At 32.8% G+C, this 24,572-nt stretch overlaps 3 protein-coding genes across 4 annotated transcripts; all 3 read left to right on the forward strand.

The window, feature by feature from the left end:
- Window positions 1-2,946: 2,946 nt before the first annotated feature.
- LOC133033851 (uncharacterized) lies at window positions 2,947-5,086 on the forward strand. The gene is made up of 2 exons (XM_061108873.1): window positions 2,947-4,680; window positions 4,788-5,086. The coding sequence occupies exons 1-2, from the start codon at window positions 3,981-3,983 to the stop codon at window positions 4,814-4,816; spliced, it is 729 nt and encodes a 242-aa protein (XP_060964856.1). The 5' UTR covers window positions 2,947-3,980; the 3' UTR covers window positions 4,817-5,086.
- Window positions 5,087-13,078: 7,992 nt separating this feature from the next.
- LOC115719759 (UDP-xylose transporter 3) lies at window positions 13,079-17,596 on the forward strand. The gene is made up of 9 exons (XM_030648943.2): window positions 13,079-13,354; window positions 13,532-13,609; window positions 13,701-13,860; window positions 14,639-14,823; window positions 15,200-15,267; window positions 15,967-16,099; window positions 16,278-16,439; window positions 16,546-16,818; window positions 17,109-17,596. Exons 3-9 carry the CDS (start codon window positions 13,740-13,742, stop codon window positions 17,220-17,222), a joined length of 1,056 nt encoding a protein of 351 aa, XP_030504803.1. The 5' UTR covers window positions 13,079-13,354; window positions 13,532-13,609; window positions 13,701-13,739; the 3' UTR covers window positions 17,223-17,596.
- A 1,038-nt stretch (window positions 17,597-18,634) lies between these two features.
- LOC133033852 (uncharacterized) lies at window positions 18,635-21,276 on the forward strand. Of its 2 annotated transcripts, none has more exons than XM_061108875.1 (3): window positions 18,635-18,922; window positions 19,003-19,112; window positions 20,984-21,276. In XM_061108875.1, exons 1-3 carry the CDS (start codon window positions 18,776-18,778, stop codon window positions 21,060-21,062), a joined length of 336 nt encoding a protein of 111 aa, XP_060964858.1. In that variant the 5' UTR covers window positions 18,635-18,775; the 3' UTR covers window positions 21,063-21,276. The 2 variants fall into 2 exon arrangements, with proteins under 2 accessions (XP_060964858.1, XP_060964857.1); XM_061108874.1 differs by lacking the exon at window positions 20,984-21,276 and adding an exon at window positions 19,417-19,776.
- The last annotated feature ends 3,296 nt before the right edge of the window (window positions 21,277-24,572 follow it).

Below are 24,572 nucleotides of genomic sequence, written 5' to 3' on the forward strand. Positions count from 1 at the left end.
TTCAGCAGCAGTTTGAAAGGTTAACTTATTCAGAAATCTCTGGATCTCCGATTATTTTCATCTCCGTGAAGCATTTCGTTGCTTATTATGCCATTCCTCGTCTTTGGGTGCCTAGGTATCCACCATAGGCCTTTCTAGAATCGCTTTTGCTTTCTTTTCCTTTGGCTACTAAGATGTTTCAGTTTGACAGATTGTCTCTTGCCTGCCCATGAATTCAGCAACAGTTCAAAATGTTAACCTAATTCAGGAATCTTCGGATCTCCGCTTATTTTTAACTCCCTAAAGTATTTTGTTGCTTATTACGCGCTTCCCCGTCTCTGGTTTCCTAGGTATCCACCATAAGCCTTTCCTCGTTTGAACCTCACCTTTAACTTTTAGGCTATGCCATCCCCTAAGGTGCTACTAAATAGAAGGATCTTATCTTATTAACGTCCATGAATGATAAATCTAGCATAGATCAAACTGTAAAATAATAATAATAAAAAAGGATATTATCATTATCATATAGCTTTGTATCGGCTAAGTTCACGAGTTAGAGATAAGCAGACTCAAACCGCTAACATCTGCCACATGGTAAACCGTACTGCCTCTCAGGCCCTCGACTACCATAGAGGCCAACGATAGACAATAGCTCTCCATGAACACAGCTTACAACTTTCATCGTACTGTGCTCTCCAAAACGCAACTCTTCTCAAAATCTCAAAATGTGCTAAGTTGGAATCACATTCTAACTAAGGATTTGTGCAATTCCGAAGTATCCAGCTACAAGATAACCATGAACGGAGAGCTTTCTCCCTTTTTTCACTCAACTCTTTAAAACTTGAGTATTTTTGAGTAAAATCTGCCTAGACAACTGGAATTCTGGATGTTATAGGGTTGTACCAACCGAAAGTCCAATTGGGTAATTTCAGAAAGGCCAATTTTCGTATTTTAGCCATAACTTTTCACTCAAGTGTCTATTTTTTACATTTTATATATCGTTTGAAAGCACGTGAAAAACTCTACAACATGATGTATATTTAGAGCCAAAAAATGTGTTTTGTTTTAGGGGTTTTCACTACGTAGTTTGGTAAAAAAAACTCTAGATTCTATTTACGTGTATTAGGAAGTATTTTGGAATAGATATTTATTAGTTTATCACTAATGTAACATAGGCTCTGGATCGTCGAGCAATTTCCACGCGGGTTGGTTGACACATTTGAATTTAGATTGGAGGTAAGAAAAGTTCATATTAGAATGAGTATGATGGGTAAATATGATTATCTTATTAGATAATAGGAGATAATCTGTCACTTTATTAAGCAACGGTGGTAACTGGTTAGCTTATTAGGTAACAGAATTTGAGTTGTCTTATTAGACATTACTTTCTTAGTTGAATGTATATTATGTTGATTAGTGATTAATTAATGTTATTTTATTAGTAGCAAATGGATTATGTAAATATTACTATTGTTTGTGTTTATAAGGAATTATTTGAATGCTTTTATAAGTATTTGTTTGGTATTTTAATGCTTTCTTGTCGAGTTTTTGTGATTCATTGGTGTTCTATGTTGTAGGTAAAAGCAAGAAAACTTTGTACAACCATGAGTTGAAGAGAGAAGTAGTTGTACATTTTTCGGTCTGTTCGGCTTACAAGGTTGAGTTAGTAGTTTGGAATAGATTTTAAGACTGATAATTTTTATTTAGCCCTTTTCATTTAAATAACAGTTTACAAAATAATAGTGTTTAGTTTTTAAATTGGGATCCCCAATAAAGAGAGTGTAATTTAGAATTTTTAAATATATCTAAATATAAATTTTTAATTAAACATGTTTTAGAGTTTAAAGTTGAGCTTATTACTATAAATTTATTTATAAAAGTACACATGAGTCGTCTATAACAATTTGGTAAATGTTTAGAGATAATTACATAAGATATTATTTTTTATAAAAAAATTACAATATTTTTACGTTTAAATTTTTTTTTTTTTAACATTTTTACAATTTTTTATAAAAACAAGAATAATTAGCATATTTGCCCCCTCAACTTATGACACTACTGTATTGTGCTCCCTAAAATATATGGTCTGTTAATAATACCCCTTTATATTTTACACTTGTAAAAATATAGTCCTTCTGTTAGCTTTCCATCCATTTTGTTGTCAATTGCTAACTGAAACGATAAGTGTCACCTATTTATTTGTCTAAAAAACTAATATTCTAAAAAATTATTTAATTTATATAAAATAAAAACATATAATTAATAAATACATAAAATATTAATAATATAAATTAATTTTAAAATAGAATGTTTACACAAAAATGTTAAAACTGATTTTTAATTAAAAAAAAAAATTAATCATGCTGCTGTTAGAAATAATTAGGGTCACAATTGTATATATAAAATGTGTGTTGGGTCATCAAATAAATAAGTCAAATTTATGTGGTCTATTTTGGAATAAAGTTTATGACTTAAGGGCATGATTGTCATGATTTTAATATGTGGATACCAATTAGACAATTTCTATATTGATGAGGGGCCAAATAGAAATAGTCCAAAATATTGCCAACAGGTTTGTCTGTTGGTAATATAACAGGTATGGGTCCCCATTTTGCATCGTATCAGTATTTTTCCAGAGTTCTTGAATCCCCATCATCAAGAAAATAAGGTTTCAAAGGTTTTGATGCAAAATTGGAAGATCATACCAATCAAAGATCGATTCTATGGACTCCGGTACGCTTCCGCTATTCCTTAATCTTATTGTTTGATTCTCTTGAATTAATTAGGGCTATATTCAGAGTTTACAGTATTTCTAACATGTGGTATCAAGAGCATCCCTAAATTAATTCTTGAGAATTTATAGTGGTATTGATCTTTCATTAAATTATTGTTTTCAAATTTAGAATATTCCATTAAGTATTCATGCGATTGAAGTTTATATATATATATATATATACGATTGAGTTTTATATGCGATATGCATATACGATTGAGTTTTACCGAATTTATGTGTCATTCGGTGATAGTCGTTCAAGTTTTATATACATATATTACTGTTTTCAATATATGATTTTATTAATTATATCTTTTGATGATTGGATTGGTTTATTGGTGTATGTGTTTTTCGTTTCCTCTTTTGTTATTCCATTGTTTGAAAGTTAAGTATATATGAAGTTATCATCAAAATGATATATAGATACATCTACAGTTCAATTTTGTTTTATTATTGGATAAGTAATACACAATCCAACGTTTTGTGTGATTACTTAGTAATCTATTCTTTTCAGTATAAATAGTATATTGGATATACTAATGATTACAGTATATATGATTCTCTTTGAAAATATATTGGATTATTTCAATCCTTTGTGCGATACTTTATTATTATTATTATATAATTTTAATTAAATAATAATAATATATAATACAGTAACAATTAAATTCAAATTTTGGTTTAAAAAATTTATTAAGGATATATAATATTTTAGTTAAATTAATTGAAACAAAATATCACCAAAGTGATCTCTTTTGTGTAGATTGATTTAATAAAAATATTATGATAATTGCGTGTATGTAATTCATAAATTTATTAACTAACCCAAAGGTGAGTTAATATTTGGATGAATTTCATGCATGTTTGTGGTGATAAATGTGTGACAATTATAAGGAATCTTGTGTGAATAATATGTTAGTCCAAAGATTGCATATTGTTTGACATAATTTATTGTCAATATTTGATCACTACAACAAGAGTACCGCTTACAATTAATATTACTGTCCAAAGACTTAATATTAATGTTGTGTTTGGTATCTTGAGATGGGATTAACCATTATTTGAATTTATTGTTTTATTTGGATTCTTATATGAGCATGTTATTTATGTAATTGTATTGTTCTTTTCAGCTGTTGCTAGTGTATCTACTAACCTTAATTCGGTACCGGTCCTTAATGGTAATAACTTTAAGGACTGGAAGGAGAACATTTTTATTGTTCTTGGCTGCATGGATCTTGACCTTGCATTAAGGATGGATCGTCCTGCTTCTCTTACGGATTCCAGTACCTCCGAGCAAAGGAGGATTTATGAGAAGTGGGACCGTTCAAACCGCATGAGTCTTATGATCATTAAGCGCGGCATACCTGAGGCTTTTAGGGGTGCGGTGTCCGAGGAGGTCACCGATGCCACAACTTTCCTTGCTGAAATTGAGAAGCGCTTTGCAAAAAGCGATAAGGCGGAAACAAGTACTCTTTTAAAGAAACTTATTTCCATGAAGTTTAAGGGCAAGGAAAACATAAGGGAGTACATTATGGAAATGTCTCACCTTGCTTCAAAGTTGAAGGCACTAAAGCTTGAGCTTTCGGATGACTTGCTTGTGCATTTAGTGCTTATCTCTCTTCCTCCACAATTCAGTCAATTTAAGGTCAGTTACAACTGCCAAAGGGAGAAATGGACTCTTAATGAGCTCATTTCATTTTGTGTTCAAGAGGAAGAAAGATTGAAGCAAGAGAAGACTGAAAGTGCTCATTTGGCAAGCACCTCTAAAGATAAGGGCAAGAAAAGAAAGAATGAGGCTGCTAAGGATAAAGGTCCTGCTCATAAGAAACAAACTCAAACCAACAGTGATGATGGTTGTTTCTTTTGCAACATGAAAGGACACATGAAGAAGGAATGTGCTAAGTATATTGCATGGCGAGCAAAGAAAGGTACATTTCTTACTTTGGTCTGTTCTGAGGTAAATTTAGCTTCAGGACCAAGAAACACTTGGTGGTTAGATTCTGGTGCTACTACTAACATCAGTGTTTCTATGCAGGGTTGCCTGAGTTACCGAAAGCCAAATGATGCTGAAAGATGCATTTATGTGGGAAATGGCAAGTCGGTAAATGTAGAAGCAATAGGGCATTTTAGGTTGTTGTTAAGTACTGGTTACTATTTGGACTTAATAGATACTTTTGTTGTACCGTCTTTTAGACGGAATTTGGTTTCTGTTTCTTGTTTGGACAAATTGGGTTATTGTTGTTCATTTGGAAACAATTGCTTTAGTTTATCTATTAATTCAAATACTGTTGGAACTGGTTCACTTATGGTTTATGACAACTTATATTTGCTTGACACTGTTGCTTCTTATAATGAAACCTTGAATGTGGAATCACGTGGTACTAAGCGTAAAATGGATAATGAAAAATCAAGTTCCTTATGGCACAAACGGTTAGGTCACATCTCTAGAAATAGAGTTGAGCGACTTGTGTCTGATGGAATTTTAGATTCAATTGATTTTTCAGACTTTGATGTTTGCATTGAATGCATCAAAGGAAAACAGACCAAAACAAAGAAATTGGGTGCGAAAAGAGCTATAGATGTCTTAGAGTTGATACATACAGATATTTGTGGGCCATTTCCTACACCTTCTTGGAATGGTCAACGATATTTCGTATCATTCATAGATGATTACTCAAGATATGCGTACCTATTTCTACTTCATGAAAAGTCTCAAGTGTTGGACGTGTTCAAATCTTTTAAGGCTGAAGTTGAGAATCAACTTAGCAAAAGAATAAAGCAAGTCAGGTCTGACCGTGGTGGTGAGTACTATGGTAGATACGACGGATCAGGTGAACAACGTCCAGGACCTTTTGCCAGATATCTAGAGGAGTGTGGAATTGTCCCACAGTACACTATGCCAGGATCTCCTAGCATGAATGGTGTTGCTGAAAGACGAAACCGTACTCTTAAAGATATGGTAAGGAGTATGATCAGTCATTCAACCTTACCGTAATCACTCTGGGGAGAGGCACTTAAGACAGCAGCCTACATTTTGAATAGGGTACCAACTAAAGCAGCTGGAAAAACACCTTATGAGCTTTGGACAGGGCGAAAGCCTAGTCTTAAGCACTTTCATGTTTGGGGATGTCCAGCTGAGGCCAGGCCTTATAGGCCAAATGAAAAGAAGCTGGAACCCAAAACTGTGAGCAGCTACTTTATTGGATATTCTGAACGATCTAGGGGTTTCAAGTTTTATGATCCCAAAGTAAAGAATATATTTGAAACGGGAACTGCAAAGTTCTTTGAGGATATTGAGTTTTGGGGGAGAAATACGGTTAAAGACTTTGTTTTTGAGGAGGATTTAGAATCACCCACTTCTCTTGAAGATGAGTTGATTCCTATTCCAATAGTTGCTTTTGACAATATTCAGGATTCCATTCCTAATATTGATCAAGTTTTAGATCAAGAGCAACCAAACATAGTCAATCAAACCCCAGAGGTACAAACTCAACAACCTCAAGAACAAGTGCCTTTGCGACGGTCCACTAGAGAAAGAAGAAATGCTATTAATCCAGATGAATACATAGTGTATCTTCAAGAACATGAGGATGGCATTGGAATGATGGAAGATGATCCAATCAACTTTCATCAGGCCATGAAAAGTTCTAACTCTCAAAAGTGGAATGATGCCATGAATGAAGAGAATAAGTCTATGCAAGACAATAAAGTTTGGGAAGTTGTCCCATTACCACAAGATGTAAAACCAATTGGTTGTAAATGGATATTTAAAACCAAGAGGGATGAAAATGGTAATGTGGTCAGGTTTAAGGCACGTCTTGTAGCAAAAGGCTATACTCAGAAAGAAGGCATTGATTAAAAAGAGACTTTCTCTCCAGTTTCATCGAAAGACTCTTTCAGGATAATAATGGCACTTGTTGCTCACTTTGATCTTGAGTTACATCAGATGGATGTTAAAACAGCATTTCTCAATGGCGACATTGATGAGACAATTTATATGGAGCAACCAGAAAACTTTGTGGTCGGTGACCCAAAGAATATGGTTTGCAAATTAAAGAAATCCATCTATGGACTCAAGCAAGCTTCCCGTCAATGGTACCACAAATTTCATCAAGTGGTTCTCTTATTTGGTTTTGAGATGAATGCTGTTGATGATTGTGTGTATCATAAGTTTAGTGGGAGTAAGTGTATATTTCTGGTTCTATATGTCGATGACATATTGCTTGCCACTAATGATATAGGCTTATTGCACGAAACCAAGAGATTTCTATCGAAGCATTTTGAGATGAAAGATCTTGGTGACGCCTCTTTTGTGTTAGGAATTCAAATACATCGAGACCGTTCTCGGGGTATTCTTGGATTATCACAAAAGAGCTATATCGATAAAGTACTCAAACGGTTTGGCATGCAAGATTGTAGACCAGGTGATACCCCTGTCGTTAAAGGAGACAAATTTTGTCTTAAACAATGCCCTAAAGGAAGCCTTGAAATTCAAGAAATGCAAAAGATTCCCTACGCTTCGGCTGTTGGGAGTCTTATGTATGCTCAAGTTTGTACGCGTCCGGATATAGCGTACATTGTTGGAGTGTTAGGCAGATACTTAAGCAATCCAGGAATTGATCACTGGAAAGCAGCCAAAAAGGTTATGAGATATTTGAAGAGAACAAGAGAGTACATGCTCACATATAGGAGGTCAGATCACTTTGAGATCATTGGATACTCTGACTCTGACTTTGCGGGATGCCAAGATAGTAGGAGATCCACTTCGGGCTACATATATCTGTTAGGTGGTGGAGCTATATCATGGAGGAGTGCAAAACAAACACTCATAGCTTCATCCACCATGGCAGCAGAATTTGTTGCATGTTATGAGGCATCCAACCATGGTATATGGCTGAGGAACTTTGTCACTGGGCTGCGCATTGTGGATGGAATTGAAAGACCACTTAAGTTGTATTGTGACAATAAATCAGCTGTATTGTATTCCAACAACAATAGGAGCTCGACGAAGTCAAAACACATTGACATCAAGTTCCTTGTTGTAAAAGAAAGGGTACAAAGTGGACAGATTTGTATAGAACACTTAGGTACAAACTCCATGATTGCAGACCCCCTTACTAAGGGTTTGCCACCCAAGGTCTTTCATGAGCACACTGCTCGTATGGGTGTTTTAGATTATGAGGACATCTAGATTCAGTGGGAGTTTGTCTTTAGTGTGTTTTATTTGTTTCATGAAACATGTGTATTTGGATATTTTTCTGATCAGAAATTATGTTATTCAGTTTATTTCACTTTGTACATTTAAGCTAAAGTTTTGATCTCCATAAAGTAAAGTAGGACCAATTGAAAATTGACATGAATAGATCACCATGCATGTAATTTTCATATCACATTATCATGATTGATCTATGTCATTTGGCTATGTTGATATATGTGACCATTGATGGATTTAGTTGTGATTGATACAACGAAAATCGCTTTGATCCTATGTTGATATAGTTAATGGACGAGATTGCACATGCCTATGGTTATGATGACAAAGTTATGAGCTCAATAAGGTTAACACATTTATATGTTTACATATGTGACCCAGTGGGAGATTGTTAGAAATAATTAGGGTCACAATTGTATATATAAAATGTGTGTTGGGTCATCAAATAAATAAGTCAAATTTATGTGGTCTATTTTGGAATAAAGTTTATGACTTAAGGGCATGATTGTCATGATTTTAATATGTGGATACCAATTAGACAATTTCTATATTGATGAGGGGCCAAATAGAAATAGTCCAAAATATTGCCAACAGGTTTGTCTGTTGGTAATATAACAGGTATGGGTCCCCATTTTGCATCGTATCAGTATTTTTCCAGAGTTCTTGAATCCCCATCATCAAGAAAATAAGGTTTCAAAGGTTTTGATGCAAAATTGGAAGATCATACCAATCAAAGATCGATTCTATGGACTCCGGTACGCTTCCGCTATTCCTTAATCTTATTGTTTGATTCTCTTGAATTAATTAGGGCTATATTCAGAGTTTACAGTATTTCTAACAGCTGCTTCTTCATCTTCTTTTTTTATTTTTTCTTTTTCTTACTTACTTTCTCAATAACCAAAAAAATTATATTACCACCTAAAAATACAGAGCGCAAGAACATACCAGCCACTTGAACTTTCGTCAAATCTCTCGTCCAGTCCCTCACCCATTCCCCATCGTTCGCCACCCCTACTTACCTAAGCAAATAGAGGACGAAAGTGAGAAAGAAAGAGGGGAGGAGAGAGACGAGAGATCAATTGAGAGATGAGATGTGAGAAGAGAAAGAGATTTGCGAGATGAGAGACACGCAGGCGGCATAGGGCTTCAAATCAGAATAATGAGATAGAGGGAGAGAGGAGTATATGAGAATGAGAAGCATCAAACTTTTGGGTTTTGTGAGTGCATTAGATCTGATTTAGGGTACTTCTATTTGTCTTTCACGTTTTCTCTGCCCAGTAACCTGTAATGTTTTTTTTCTTTTATCAAATACTAACCTTTTAATTTTAATAGGAATTTATGGATGACCTTTAATTTAATATGAATCTTTCATATATATAGAAGCATCAGTGATGCAATGGTTTTTCTGGGTTGTGATTTTGGTTTTATTGTAATTGTTTTTAATTTATAAATTATAAATTTAATGTTCAGATTGAATTAAAATAATTTTAAATAAATAAATTTTTTTGTGGACCAATAAGAAATTGACACATATCATTTTAACAGTAAAATCAAACAGATGCTAACAGAAGGACTATAATAATGCAATGGTTATATTTTAAGGGGAGTTTTTAACGGGTCATATATTTTAGGGGCCACAATATAGTAGTGTCATAAGTTGAGGGGGTAAAAATGCTAATTATTCTAAAAACAACAAGAAAACTACATAAATGTAACATGAAAAATAATCTAAATAACATCAAAACAATAACAAAAATTAACATACAGATAACAAAAAAACAACAACAAATTAACAAGATAGTACAATATAAAAAGACCGTATTTTCTATAAATAAAATAAAAAAATCATAAAAATATTTAAAATTCTATGAAATTGTATTTTTTGTAATTTTTTGTTATTTATCCAAAGTGTGTTATTTTTTTAGCACAACTCATGATAAAATATTAATAACTTTTTCATCTTTATTTTTGTGTAAGTTTAGTCGGTGGATCCAGTATGATGTCTGAAGTACAAGTTATTTAATTAATAGAGTAATGACTAATGAGTTTGGAGATTTGATGCGATGTATATTTACTACAAAGTCATATGGAAAAGTTTTATTTATTTATTTATTTATTTATTTGTTTAACAGATATAGAAAAGTTTAGTATTAGTCAAACCAAGTAAGTAATGTAAAACTAAATTATATATATGTACAGAAAACTTGTATTAACTTGATTACTTCTCACGCAAAAAATCATATAAATATATATTTTTTGAACAAATATAAATATGAATATGATAACATTATAGATGCAAGAAACATTGAACTTTATTGTCATGATCCTACTACAAAAGGACATATATTGTCTTTATTGGCATAATTTCACTCATCTCTTTTTATTATTTTTCAATATCTATATATGTAGTTTTCAATAAAAAAAAAATATATGTATATTTATGACATTTCCATGTACGAGTTTACAATCCGTTTCCATGTTAATAATAATAAGGTTATGTTAGAAAGGATCATATTTCATTAAAATAAATTAACAATGACATAAAAACTTAAAAATTATGGACAAACATTCTTCTAAATACACACTCCTACACTAATAGTAGCAGAAGTAGCTAGAGTATGAAAAATATCATTCATAGAATGTGAAATAGCATTACAAGAACATTCACAGATAATTTTCATGATATTTAAATGGGAATTATTAATCCACCCAACCACAATTGTTGAATCACATTCAATAATGGAGATGGACGATCCAAAAAGAAAACTTAAGTCCCAAACAGTCTGCCAATAGCTCCACCACACTTACACCAAAATCTCCCACTGCCCCAACAGCCTATCAAGCCCAAACGACACTCGCACCATCATGAACTACACCTCCCAATCTCACAAACCCACGTCCTAGCACCACTGAAGCATTTATGGATAACGAAAGCTCACACACACGCGGGCCAGGGCAGGAGCTCAATAAAAACCTAGATCATGCCGGCCAGTGTCGCCCTGTTGGGCCAGGGCACCAACCGGACCCGCAAAAATGCCCTAAATTACCATTCCTAAGTTCAAAGGACTAGTGATGCTATAGAAAAGATCAAGGCTCAATTGCTTCCTACGAGTTTTACCAATGAAAGGGGTGAGGCACTTCGGAAAGAAGGGCAAGTTGAGCCCTATGTTTACATGGACTTTTGAGATTCTCGAGAAGGTTGGACAAGTGTCTTACTGTGTAGCTTTACCTCCAACATTGTCAGCAATACATAATGTCTCTCATATATCAATGATGAGGAAGTACGTGTCAAATCCAACTCATGTTTCAAGCTATGAAGCTTAAGAGTTGCAGCTAGATTTGTTCTATGAGGAACAACCAATTCAGATCCTTGATATGAAGGATAAAGTCCTTTGAAACAAGACCATAACATTGTTCAAAGTACTCTGGAGGAACAACAAGGTGGAGGAAGCCACCTGAGAGCTAGAATTCGACATGAGGACTCGGTATCCAAAGTTGTTCAGGTTAGATTTTGAGAATGAAATCCTTTTAAGGGGGGATAATTGTAATTATTGCATATTTAGACATAGAACTAGCAACTTATTAGTAATTTAAGTAATTAGTGTTTTATGATCATATGTGCTCTAGTAGAAAATAAGACATACTGTCAGAAATAGGCATTAGAGAAATAACTTCTCAATTACGGAAATTTTATTAAATTTTAGGTGTGGCGTGCATGTTATTTATGAATTTTGTTATTTGTTGTTTTATGCCCATTAATAGTGGAATTCAACAATTTGGTCATTAGAGTTACTTAGATACGGTTGAGTATCTTAGAATTAGCGAGATAAGATTTTTAGAATTTTAGAATATCGGAATTAAATACTGTCCTTAATCAATGGAATAATACTCAAAATACTGTCCTTGGCTCATCATGTACTGATTTTCAAGTTCATGATGGTGCGGAGCATTGGTCCCCTCCACTTGTTAACAGAATTAAGGTTAATGTAGACGCAGCCTTGTTTGATGACGATCGCTCTTTTGGTACGAGTATGGTGGCAAGAGACGGTAAAGGTTGGTTGATTGAGGGCCGAACCATCTTTAATTTGGGAACGGTTGAACCAATCTTGGCTGAAGCAATCAGTGTTAAGGAAGCTCTCACATGGATAAAAAGGCAGCAGTGGCATCATGTAACTGTGGAGAGTGACTGTCTTAGGGTGGTGCAAGCATTACATAGCTCTATTCGTATGATTTCTTTGTTTGGTCAAGTCATTCAAAGCTAGGGGTGTTCATCAAACCGCCCAAACCGCTCAAACCACCCGCACCGCACCACACCGCACAAAAATGTGGTTTGAAATTCTTTGCGGTGCGGTCGCGGTTTGAATTTTTCCTAAACCGCGCGGTGCGGTTTGCAGTTTTGAATTGTTAATATGCGGTTCAAACCGCACCGCACCGCACATTATAAAAATACCAATTTGTATATTTATTTAGGTCCAATATATGAATGTTCAACTCAAAGTCCACTAATTATTGTATTGTTGACACTTATTTTTTTTTATATATTTATTTTCAAGCCTTATGGTATTTTGATAAGTTTTGCTCAAAGTTTGTTGTATTTGTGATAGTTTAATTATTTAGTGATAGTCCAAACCGCATAAATCACAAAAACCGCACTGCACTATTTTTTGCGGTACGGTTTTTGCGGGTTTTTAGTTTCGCGGTGCGGGTGCGGTTTGGGAAATTGGAAAAACCGTATGTACGGGTTAGTTTGAAAAAATAGTCAAAACCGCACCACCTGCACTACCTGCACCGCGAACACCCCTATTCAAAGCTGTAAAATTTTGCTTGCTGAATTGTGTACCGTTAAGGTTATTTTTATTAAACGATCTACTAATGTAGCAGCTTATAACTTTGTTAGGGCCTCCACTTTGTATCCTGATCGTACTTTTCTAATCCTATTAATTTGTTACCTTGTTTGATGACTGAGTTTGTTGGTTAATAAAATTAACATTTTCCATTAAAAAAAAAAAGTCATACTTACACTTTAAATCTGTTTTGAGGTATTAAATTTTCATTAATTTCTTTAAATATATAATATAGAAGAATATAAAAAAAAATAAAAATTCAAAAAATTCATTCGGATGCTGAATAATTTTCCAATAGCATATGTATTTTTTTTTTTTAATTATTATTTTAGTAAGGAAGAAGGAGGGGTCTCTCTCTGAATCTGAGAAGAGAAGTCATAAAGTCCCAAACAGAAAAAATAAAATCATTGCCCATTTCCATTTTCTTAATGGTCAAGAACCACTGCTCATCATTATCAATGCCACCCTTCTCTCATTGATTTCCTTCTTCTTCCCCGCCATTCTTTTCTGTGTTTCAGCTCTCTTTTTCCCACACACACATTCTCAGTCAGTCTCTCTCTCTCTCTCTGTATCTATATCTATATATTTATATGTGTGTGCGTGTTTTTGGTTTTTGATATTATTTGATGGCAGCAGATCTAGGGTTTTAAGAACCATGGATTCGTGGAAATTGTAGTTCAATTTTTGATCACATGGCGTTTTTGTGTTTGTTCATTGTTTTAGTTTGGACCCTGCCTTGCCTGCTGCTGTGTTGTGTAATTTACCACGCTCGAGAATATAATCTTTCTTTGTCTTAATGAGGTATGTAGTTTTTTTTTTAATCGGTGATAGTTGAAGATGTTGTTGATATTGTGATGACTGTGATTGGTGTGATTGGTGTTGATTGATCCAGATAGAGGTTTTGGAAGGAATTATTAAATCAAGAGTGAACATGGGTGAGAGCCAGAAGTTCCAGTTGGGCACTATTGGGGCTTTGAGTTTGTCGGTGGTGTCTTCCGTTTCAATTGTGATTTGCAACAAGGCCCTCATTAGTACTCTTGGTTTCACTTTTGGTTAGTATGAGATACTTTTCAGTGACCAATTTTTCTTTTTGTGTTTTTGATTTGGTTTTGGTTTGGATGTTGGTGCTCAAATTTCCTTGACTTAGTTTAGTTCAAATATTTGCCGTTTTGGTTGCGAATTTAATTTGGACTATTTGGTTTCAAGACAGAATTTATAATATGCCTAATTGCAAAGTTTCATTTCTGATTTTTAAAACAATACACCAAGAGATGCTTCGCATGGGAGATGCATTCTGGGTACAAGTAAATCGTCCTCTTGATCCATTATGTATTTGAAAAGAAAAATCTTCATAGTCATCCATGTTGAACGTGCTTGTTTATCATCTTCATTATTTGGAAATGATGTAATTTCAAATGTAAAATCATCTATAAATTTTAAATTCCCGTGAGATGAACAATATAATCTTTATGATGTACTGTTAACTGCATTTGAAATATTATTTTAAGGAATCATCATGGACAATAAAAATGATCTTTTATGTAATATCTTCACTCCCCCAAAAATATAGATGTCTACCTCCACAATCATGGTGTGGATAGTGTTAGTCAATTTCATCGCCATCACTTATCACTGGGAGTACCATTGTTCTTCTAGTAATTATCATAAAACTTTTACTTTTTTGGACTTGATAGATATCCCAACTTTTCACTTGGGGTTAGCTCATGTTATTAGGGAGGTGAGTGTGTGTTCAGGTGCTCAAGCCTGGACATTTCTCTTATAGAAAGATAAAAGAAATAATTTATTCTAATTCAGAATTTTAATGAACAGCTACAACTTTGACAAGCTGGCATCTTTTGGTCACATTTTGCTCGCTTCACGTAGCACTATGGATGAAACTGTTTGAACATAAGCCTTTTGATGCAAGAGCTGTCATGGGATTTGGTGTACTAAATGGAATCTCCATTGGACTTCTGAATCTTAGCTTGGGTTTCAACTCTGTTGGTTTCTATCAGGTGAACCTTTTTTTTTTGGGTAGAATGTACATTTTGATTATGAATTGTAGGACAATTTACTAGACCAAATAAAGCATTTTTTTTTCCTTTCTTCCTCGTTTCCTGTAAATGCTTTTATTTCATTGCTAAAGATATCCTTTTTGTTATGGTGGTTTATTATCTTTCTCTAATGGTATGACAATGTTTCTACATTTTGTTTTTCGGGAGCTCTCAAAAATAGATTGAACTCCATGTATCTATAATTAGGCTGATATTTTTTCTTCCCCCTTCTATTTTATTGTTTCTGAGATTTTGGGCTAAGGTATTTTAAATACACTGTATATATTTTGAATTTCAAGTTTTTGAACAACTTTTACCTCTAACTTTTTCATTTCAGATGACAAAATTGGCAATCATCCCCTGCACTGTTTTTTTAGAGACCATATTCTTTAGGAAGCAATTCAGGTCAGTGAATCACACTTCAACCTATTGGTGTTTCTGCTTGCTCGTTGGTTATATGAATAATTTAAAATTTGTATTGATGAGTTAATCAATACTAGCCTTCCCTTAGCATCTGAACCTTGGTGTAGGTACTATTACTTATAATATTATGGGTAGATAGAATGTGGTCTACATATGTGGAGAGTTTAGGAATTCATCCCTTGATTTGAATTAGACATTTTTCTTCTAATGTTCATGGCTTAAAGCTCTTCTCATGCATTCTTTCTTAGGACGCTTTTGATGAATTTTTTGGCATGATATTTGGTCCTTAATAAATCTCAAGCTCTCTAATGTTCTGATTTGTTTCTCTCCTCTCAGACAGATTAATCGATTTTCAGTTCTGACTATGTAAAGAGCTATCAGCCATAGAATTTCTATTTCCAATTCACTGAACTTATATTTATCATTTTTTCGTTTTTTAGCATGATTTATTTGCCATATTTTTGATGCATCTTATGTTTATTTATTTAATGGATTTTCAGTTTTGATTATGTGAAGCTATCAGCAATAGAATGTCCATTTCTGTCCCTAAATTTTTGAATATTATATCATGCCTGTTTAAATTCATTTTCACTGGTTAGGACAGTTTGCATAAGGTTTAGACACGATGAAAATGAATTATTTATCTGGACTGGTTACTGATACTTCTTTCGACGTTAACAGTAGGACCATCCAGTTTTCACTTATAATCCTTCTTATGGGGGTTGGGATTGCTACAGTGACTGATCTTCAGCTCAATGCCCTGGGATCCTTCTTGTCCCTGCTTGCAGTTCTTACAACTTGTGTTGCTCAGATTGTATCCTAAACTGTTGTGAACTTTCAAGTTTTCCATTTATTTTTTAAAAAAACTTATATGTTTGGTATCTGGGCAGAACATCTATGATAAGAAACAAGATGTTTAGCTAACAAAGTATCCCAAGTCACACATGCTCGAACTTGTTATATGAGCTATTTTTCTTAACCAGTTTATTCAGATGACAAACACTATCCAGAAGAAGTTCAAAGTTTCTTCAACGCAACTTCTGTATCAGTCTTGCCCCTATCAAGCTATGACTCTGTTCATTATTGGTCCATTTCTAGATGGGCTTTTGACCAATCAAAATGTATTCGCTTTCAATTACACCCCGCAAGTGTTGGTGAGAGAATTGAACAAAAACTAGTCTTCCGCTTCTTAATCCTTCTAAATTGTATCTGATTTCCCTGGTTTCTTTCTGAAATTAACTTTTTTATCCTGTGTTGCAGTTCTTCATTGTTTTGTCCTGCCTGATATCGGTTTCCGTAAACTTCAGTACATTTTTGGTTATTGGAAAGACGTCTCCTGTTACCTATCAGGTCCTTGGACATCTAAAAACATGTCTAGTTTTGACATTCGGCTATGTTCTACTTCGTGACCCATTTAGCTGGCGCAACATTCTGGGGATCTTAGTTGCGGTAGTTGGAATGGTACTCTATTCTTACTATTGCAATCGTGAGAGCCAGCAGAAGGCCAGTGAAGCCCCAGTGCAGCTGTCCCAGGTAATTGCAATTCTTTTCCTGACTCTCATTCATGCATTTCATGCTGCCATAGGGATATGTGGTTTTCACTTTATTCATCATTTAATTTGAAAAAATAGCCCCCACTCGAACTTATTAAGAACCCTCACTTGTGGTGGAGGAAAACCGTGGTTGCACACAAAATTAGAAAAAAATAAAAACACACATAATGCAGTTACAGCAGTGCTTTCCATTCCCTACTCAGTGGTTATTCATCCTTTATTTTGGCTCGAGATGTTAACATGTATTAATTTTTATGGTGTTGCTCACAGCCAAAAGAAGTTGAATCAGATCCGTTGTTAAGTGTTGAAAATGGAAACGGGATTCATGGCGATGGTGGTCCAAAGTCTCCTGTGTGGAGTTCAAATAAAGACCTGCACGCATAAAAACGTAGTCTTTCATATGCCTTGAGTTGAGGTGAAATTTAGCTGACAGAGCTGATCCCGACAATGAAGATGTTGCGGGCAACTAGCAAGGGTTTTTGATGTGGTTCGTTTCGATAGTTATATGCAATTGGAGGTTACACTTTGTACTGTAGAACTAGTCTTGATAATTGAAGAATCTCCTCTCATCTCTTCTCCTCCTCCATTTTCCCATTTTTCTTTTCACATACAAGTTTTGGTTATTATTTTTTCTTCTTTTTTTTTTGTATGAATCAGAATCAAACATGGAAGATGAGATTTATACCACAATTTGGTATTGCAAAATGTATACTGTTACCTTATAGTACAAGGATATTCATTATTGTTCATTAGTGAAATGTGTTTTTGTTTTTTCAAATTCTAGGGATCATCTAGCTACTACTCATTCTGTGGCTGGTTTTGGTGTTGTTGACTCACTACCTAATACAAATTATTTTTCCACACTATAAAATACTAATATTATTAGGGAAATATCCTTTTACTTTTACATGCTTAAAAAAATACTCAATAAAATTTAAACTCTTAATTAATTTATACAATTAGGGGATATTATATTTACACTCTTAAAATTTATTTCTACACCCCATTGTTAAGAGCACCTCATTTTGTTTGTTAAAATTTACATTTTATAATTACACCAATTTATAATTCCAAAATTAGGTTTATCTATGCACTCCATGCCGATTTAAAATTTAAACCATCTCCATGTCTTCAAATAGTATGTTCCAATACAATAACTGTCATGTTCATAATGGTCGAGTCCTTAAACATAAGTTTTGAAAGTTGAATTTGTTCACCGATTTATTTATTTAGTTTTTTCTTTTTTTTTTTCTTGAAAGAGACCAACTTATTTAGTTTAAATTGCAGTGAACATATTATTATCATTGATTGATTTATGTGTAGAATTGTGATCACTTTTAACGTTTGTGAAGTATTGGAAGATAAAAAAGAATTGGTTGTAATGGACGATTTATTGATCATGATAGTTAAGTAATAGAATTTTTTTTGAGTAATCATTGTGTTTCTTAACAATAAATCATGGACTTAGTTGATTATGTACAAACTTATGCAATCCTTGTAAGGATATTGCATATCGTATATATAAAAATTACAATTGTAACTTGTTTATGAGTTTGCTTTTTTTTCTCCCTGAAAATATGAGTAAGTTTATGGTAAGTGGGGGTGTGTGAAGATTTTAATTTTGTTTAATTTTGTTTCAAAAAATAATACTTAAAGAATTTTAACTTGTATTTTTTAGTCATTTTGTACAAGATTAATTATGTAAGTAAATTTTTATTGAAAAAAGTGATATATTTATATGTATTAGGGGTGTAAATATAACTTCCCTGCAATTAAATATGAGGTATTGGATCTACGTCCGTACTCGCTCCCAATATTTCATCTTTCTCTCTTGCTATTCTTCGATTATCCCACCATAGAACCATCAAGATAAGGGTTTAAACTTTATTGTTTGGTTTGCGGACTCTGCATCCCTTCCCCTTCTTTCTTGTGCATCAATGGCGGACTCTGCAGTTTCACTTGACAAGGTCAAAGGCTTCTTGTACGCCCAGTACAACGACGAGGAGAAGTGGGCCCTTAACGTGGTAGGAGAGAGGAGGCGGCTTTCTTTCTCGGCCAAGACCCAACATCGGAACTGTGGCAATGTGACTAGTATTCTTCTTTTTTCATTACTTCTTAACACAATTTTTGTCTTTTGCACACACTTAAGCCTCTTTTACAAAAGGGAAATGGAGATCCGCCGTTGCTCTTGTCAGAAACCCTCGCCGAAGGTTTAGACACGTCGCTGATCTCGTTAAGCGTTCCGAAGCTCAGAAGAAGAGGAAGAGTATCCAGGTTCAGTTCTTACTCTCTCTTTCTCTCTCTCATGAATGATTGTATTGTTGATTTTGTGTGATTGAGTATTGTTAGATCTGCAATTGTGTCCTCTTATAAAAAATTTGAGTTTCTTTTTCTTGTGTGGCTGAGAAAAAGCGGGAAAATCGAAAGCTAATAAAGCTTCCTTTGTTTTTGGCTATGGAAAAGATTATTTAATCTTTGTTAATTTAGCTTATAGGAGAATGACATCGATTCGAAATTGTTACCTAACAATTTTAGTAGTTTTGATGCTCTTTTGGCGTTTTCTTTTTGATTCTTACAGTAAGGAAAAAAACAATGGAGAAGATTTCTGTGCTCTCCTTTCTATTAGATCTGAGCTTTACATTCTTTATTATTTTCTCGGTACCCAAACAGTGAGGAAGGATAGTCTCTGATGATGAGTAAAAGTTTCTCTGTATTTTTTGGGCGAGTTTCTTAAACTAGGAAAATCGTGAAATATAGCAGTAAATGGATGTTTGGCATTGAAAAGTACGGAGAAAACTATGCAGTTTTTTCAAAGAATTTGTTGTTCGAAAATTTCTTATTTCTGTAAAGTTAATTTGTTATAATGGGATATATTGTAATCTTTTTGTTATTGGTTGTTCTATATTTGCGCCATTTTTATGGCTTTGGCGCCTTACAAGGCTATAGCGCCTATTATATGGCTGACCCCTAATTATTTAGGGTAGTTTGTTTAAAATTTTTACGGCTTCTTGTATTGAAAATATAATAAAATGTTCACACAATAAAATGGCAAAATAAACAAGTTATGCACTAGACAAATTTTATTTAAGTTAAGGTATGATGTAAAGAAAATTTTAAAATGATATTTTAAAAATATTTTCAAGTGAAATAAGGTTTAAAGAGGATTAAGTTTAAACGATAATAGCTTTTAGCTATGGTTGGTTCATATTTTTAGGAATTATTAGCAAAAGGGAAAGTGGTGGAATTTAGTTTTCAGATTCTAATATTATTATTTAAAATTAATCAAGTAATTTAAAGAATAATAACTACGAAGATATTGTATTAAAAGGAGGTGGGAATACTAATTGTCAAATGCGAATTTATTGTATTCAGATATATTTGAGAAGTCAAATTTTATGGAATTTGGTTTGTAATCTATGTCGTATAGGAATGTATCATTATAAATGTTTTTATGGTAACTTAAAAGGATACAATTTTTGGAAGTTTTACAACTTTTCTATTGGAAATTAAAATAGGAATAATTATGTCATAATAATTAAATTGGATTATTTTAAGTAATTTCAATTCAATATAGATTGATTTGATTATAATAAAGTTTTACCATAAATAAATATGTATAAAAATTACTTTTTTGGGATAAGTACAATAAAGGAATTTGTAATATTTTAAAATGGGGACATTAATAATGAATTAATATGGTTGATTTCGTTTATTTAGGGAAAGATTATGGAATTAATGGGTCATTAATGCTTAATAATCAAGGTTATTTTGTTTCATTGTATTGAATTACACTAATCATTGATAATCAAGGTTATTGAAGTACATTATTCGGTGCTTACTTTATTATTGCGATAATTTTCAAAGTAAATTTTTGATATTCTATGGATGGGAGCATTGCAGGATTTTGTTATTACTAGATTACATATCAAAATCTTTAGGTTTTAGGGTCTTAGTAAGGGATAGTAATCCTAAGATAATGATGAAATAAAATACAAGAGTTAAGTTGCTACTAGCCAAAGGGTCTCCCTTTGGCTAGTTATAGTATTTTATATGGGGATCTATTTTTTTCAATTTTTTGAGTTTTGAGTTTTGATCGGATTGATTATTTTCTAAAAAAAAATTTTGGTTTTTTGATTTGTTTTCAGTTTATTCATATTCGTTAGCTTTGGTGACGGCTATCACCAATGGGGAGGTGTATTTCAACAAGTTAGGAGCGTTGTTTGAAGATGTTATAGTTTTATTGTCTAAATTTCCGGGGGCAGTTTTGTCCCATGTGGCCCGCTCTGAGAATTTAGCGGCCCATGGCTTGGCAAAGCATGCTCTGCGGTTAGACGATGAGCTATCCTGGTTCGAGGAGGTTCCAGCGCCGGTGGCGGACGTGGGCGTCGTAAATTCATGAGTGATTTTAATCACTTTGTCAAAAAAAAAAAAAAAAAATGAGGTATTGGAGTGTAAATATAACTTCTCTACAATTAAATACTATTATTTTCAACTTCTATCCAAAATACTCTCTCTTTCATCTTCCATCTCTCTCTGTCTCTTCCTCTTCCTCTTCCTCGCACTAACGAGACCACCCAGACCCAGGCATCGAGACCACCAACCACTATTACCGAACCTCCTCTCATCCACCACTGAACCTCCTCATCTACCCAAATCTCACCTACCCAAATCTTTCTCTCTTCCTCCTCCTCGACTTCTTATATTAAAGTTCTTAAAATTAATTAAGACTATAATACTTTTTAATTTAAAATATAAATAATATATTTTATTTTTTTTTAAAATCTAATTATTTGAATACTATAAACTAACAATAATAATTATTTAAAAAAAAGTGAAAATCAGTTTGGATGGGTTAACTCGACCAAACCGACAAAATTATTGGACAGGTTGAACTTTTTCTAATTTTAATTGGGCGGGTTACAACTACATATTGCAACCCGATAATTATATTGGGATGACAAAAATAGTATAGGTCGAATGTTTTCGTGAGCAGTAAGCAGTATATCTCTCCTGATTTTAGGAAAGCTTTATAACTCGACCAAACCGATCGACGTACACTTCTAATAAGAATTGGAGAGTGTAATTGAAATCCTTAAATTATCTCCAATTACATGGTTATTGTGTAATTACTTGGTTAAACAAACACGCCAAATCTCGTAATCACTCAATGCCAATTACATTGTGACTTTTTCCAAATGTGCCCTTAGGGTGAGTGTGTTTAGATGGAACTGTGTAATTAGTAAGTAGTATAATTACTAGGGTAGTAATTAATTACACATGAGAGTAATTACACTATATTTTAAAATACAATGCATGTTTAGATGTCAAGTAGTATTACATATGAATTCTTATTTTCATATTTAGCAAATGAGTTAGTAATTACATACTTTAATAATATTAATTATCTAAAAATAGTAATATTGTATAATTACATAGTGTATTTACATGAGAATTGGAGAGTGTAATTAACACTCTTCAATTACCTCCAATTACATGGTTAGTGTGTAATCATCTAGTTGAACAAACACTTCAAACCACCTAATTACTTCGAACTACACTCAATTCTAATTACACACGTGCCCTTAAAAAATATATTAATTTTTTAAAATTACATATGAATTTGATATAATTATTAATCACACTGTCTGTTATCAAATATAGTTTTATATAATCATATAAATTATACAGTACAATTTTTATTTTATAAAAACCAAATTGGCCCTTCCGATCTGCATATCCTGGCTTCGTCACTGCTGCCACATGTGGTTTAATAGTGGTTTTGGAGTAGGGCTGTACATCGGTCGGTTTAGTCGGTTTATACTATATATTTTCCAACCCGACATAAAGATCGGGTTATAAAATTCTGCATGCAAACTGCCCAATTTAAAAAAAAAAAATTCTGGACCCGACCGACGGGTTGGGCGGGTTGGGCGGGTTAACCCGCCCAAACCGAATTAGGATTTTTTTTTTTTTTTTTTTTTTTCGCATTCAACTAAAATAAAAATTAATAACATTAAATACATAATATTCCAAATCTAAATTCAATTTAGGGATTGGGTTTTTTTTAATATATATTATATATTATTATATATTATATAATATATAATATATATATATAAAAAAAAAAAACTCTTAATCGGGTTAAATCGGTTTGGGCGGGTTCATTGGGCGGTTTGGGTCAAAATTCAACCCGCCCAATTTACAGATTGGGCGGTTTAGAATTTTGTCAAGTTATGTCGGTTTGTATTTTTTTTCGGTTTTGTCGGTTTGGTTTAGTCGGGTTATTCGGGTTGGGCGGTTTACGAAAATTTCTGTACAGCCCTATTTTGGAGTACAAGTACTAGAGAGGAGGAGCCATGATCACCATGCTCTTAGTTTTTTTTAGGGGTAAATATTGGTGGCGTTTGGTAACACTTTTTTAAGCAATTTTTTGTTTTTAAAATTAAAAAAGTGAAAGCATTTTTTAAAAACATGTTCTATAAAACTGTTTTTGCTTTTTAATTTTTTAATTGAGAATCAAAATTTTAAAAACAAAAATTTTACTTTCATTTTGTGATTAAAAAATTAGAAAACATAAGTGTTACCAAACGGCACCATTATTTTAGATCTTGTGTTTTGTAAAAGTTATAAATTTGACCCTCTATTTTGTTAAATGACAAAATGGACCCTGTATTTTTTAAAATTATACAAATAGAACCCTGAACTGATTTTTTGTCAAAATAAAACTTAATAATAATCTGATGTAGAAATGTTATGATAAATCTGGTTATATTTTTTGTATCTGTTCGTGTTAAAAATTGTCTTAAAGTTGGTTATATTAAAAAATAAAATTGTTCAAAATTGAGCTCATGGTCCTATTTTCACTATTTTAGAAAATACAGGGTTCATTTTGTCATTTAACAAAACAGAAGGTCCAATTAATAACTTTTACAAAACACAAAGTCGAAAAATGATATTTACTTTTTTTTTTATGTCAATACTAAATACCATGATTATCTAAATTTATAGTATGAGTTTTTTTCGGCTAAATTCACTCAATTATCATTTCACTTGTATTTAATTTTTCAAACTCAAATTTTAGTTGTAAAACTCTCCAAACTACTGAATTGTTAGCAAATTTAATGCACTATCTATTTTTCACAGTTAACTGCCAACATGGACTGCTTATGTGTACACTCTAGTATATGTGGTTCGTTTATATTAGTACACCTAATATTATTATTTAAAAATTAAAAAAAAAATTCAAAATTTATAATATTTTTTATTTTTAAAATGTACATTATTTATTTTTATAATTATATTTAATTTTAAAATGAATTTTGAATAATTTTAAAATAATAATATTAGGTGTATCAATATAAATGTGTCACGTGTACAAGAGTGTATACATAAGTAGTCTATGATGGCCGTTAACAGAATGACACCTAAAATTTGCTAACAGTTTAGTTAGTTGAAAATTTTTACCGCCAGGATTAAGTGTAAATCAAGAAGTTTCAATTTTGAGCCCAAACTACTATTATTATTGTAGAATAATTATTATGATGCCCACTGCGGGATATTTGTGGCGAAATTCTTAACATTTACTATTATTACACATATTACTCTAATAAAAAAAATTGACGACAAAAGTATTTTATCATACGATTTTAATATAATCATATTATTTTTTGGCCATCAAGTATCAGCTCAGAAATACGGGACGACATATTATTAGACTATGTATTAAATAAACTA

Source organism: Cannabis sativa, chromosome 2 (assembly GCF_029168945.1).
Source record: "Cannabis sativa cultivar Pink pepper isolate KNU-18-1 chromosome 2, ASM2916894v1, whole genome shotgun sequence".
NCBI classification, from domain to species: domain Eukaryota; kingdom Viridiplantae; phylum Streptophyta; class Magnoliopsida; order Rosales; family Cannabaceae; genus Cannabis; species Cannabis sativa.

Excerpts from the sequence above, each read along its gene's own strand:
- LOC115719759 (XM_030648943.2), top strand. The coding sequence starts at position 13,740 with ATGGGTGAGAGCCAGAAGTTCCAGTTGGGCACTATTGGGGCTTTGAGT. Across the intron at positions 15,268-15,966 it reads TTCTTTAGGAAGCAATTCAG|TAGGACCATCCAGTTTTCAC; the intron begins GTCAGTGAATCA and ends CGACGTTAACAG. Across the intron at positions 16,440-16,545 it reads ATTACACCCCGCAAGTGTTG|TTCTTCATTGTTTTGTCCTG; the intron begins GTGAGAGAATTG and ends CCTGTGTTGCAG.
- LOC133033851 (XM_061108873.1), top strand. The coding sequence starts at position 3,981 with ATGGATCTTGACCTTGCATTAAGGATGGATCGTCCTGCTTCTCTTACG. Across the intron at positions 4,681-4,787 it reads TGCATGGCGAGCAAAGAAAG|GGTTGCCTGAGTTACCGAAA; the intron begins GTACATTTCTTA and ends GTTTCTATGCAG.
- LOC133033852 (XM_061108874.1), top strand. The coding sequence starts at position 18,776 with ATGGCGGACTCTGCAGTTTCACTTGACAAGGTCAAAGGCTTCTTGTAC. Across the intron at positions 18,923-19,002 it reads AACATCGGAACTGTGGCAAT|GGAAATGGAGATCCGCCGTT; the intron begins GTGACTAGTATT and ends CTTTTACAAAAG. Across the intron at positions 19,113-19,416 it reads AGAAGAGGAAGAGTATCCAG|TAAGGAAAAAAACAATGGAG; the intron begins GTTCAGTTCTTA and ends TGATTCTTACAG.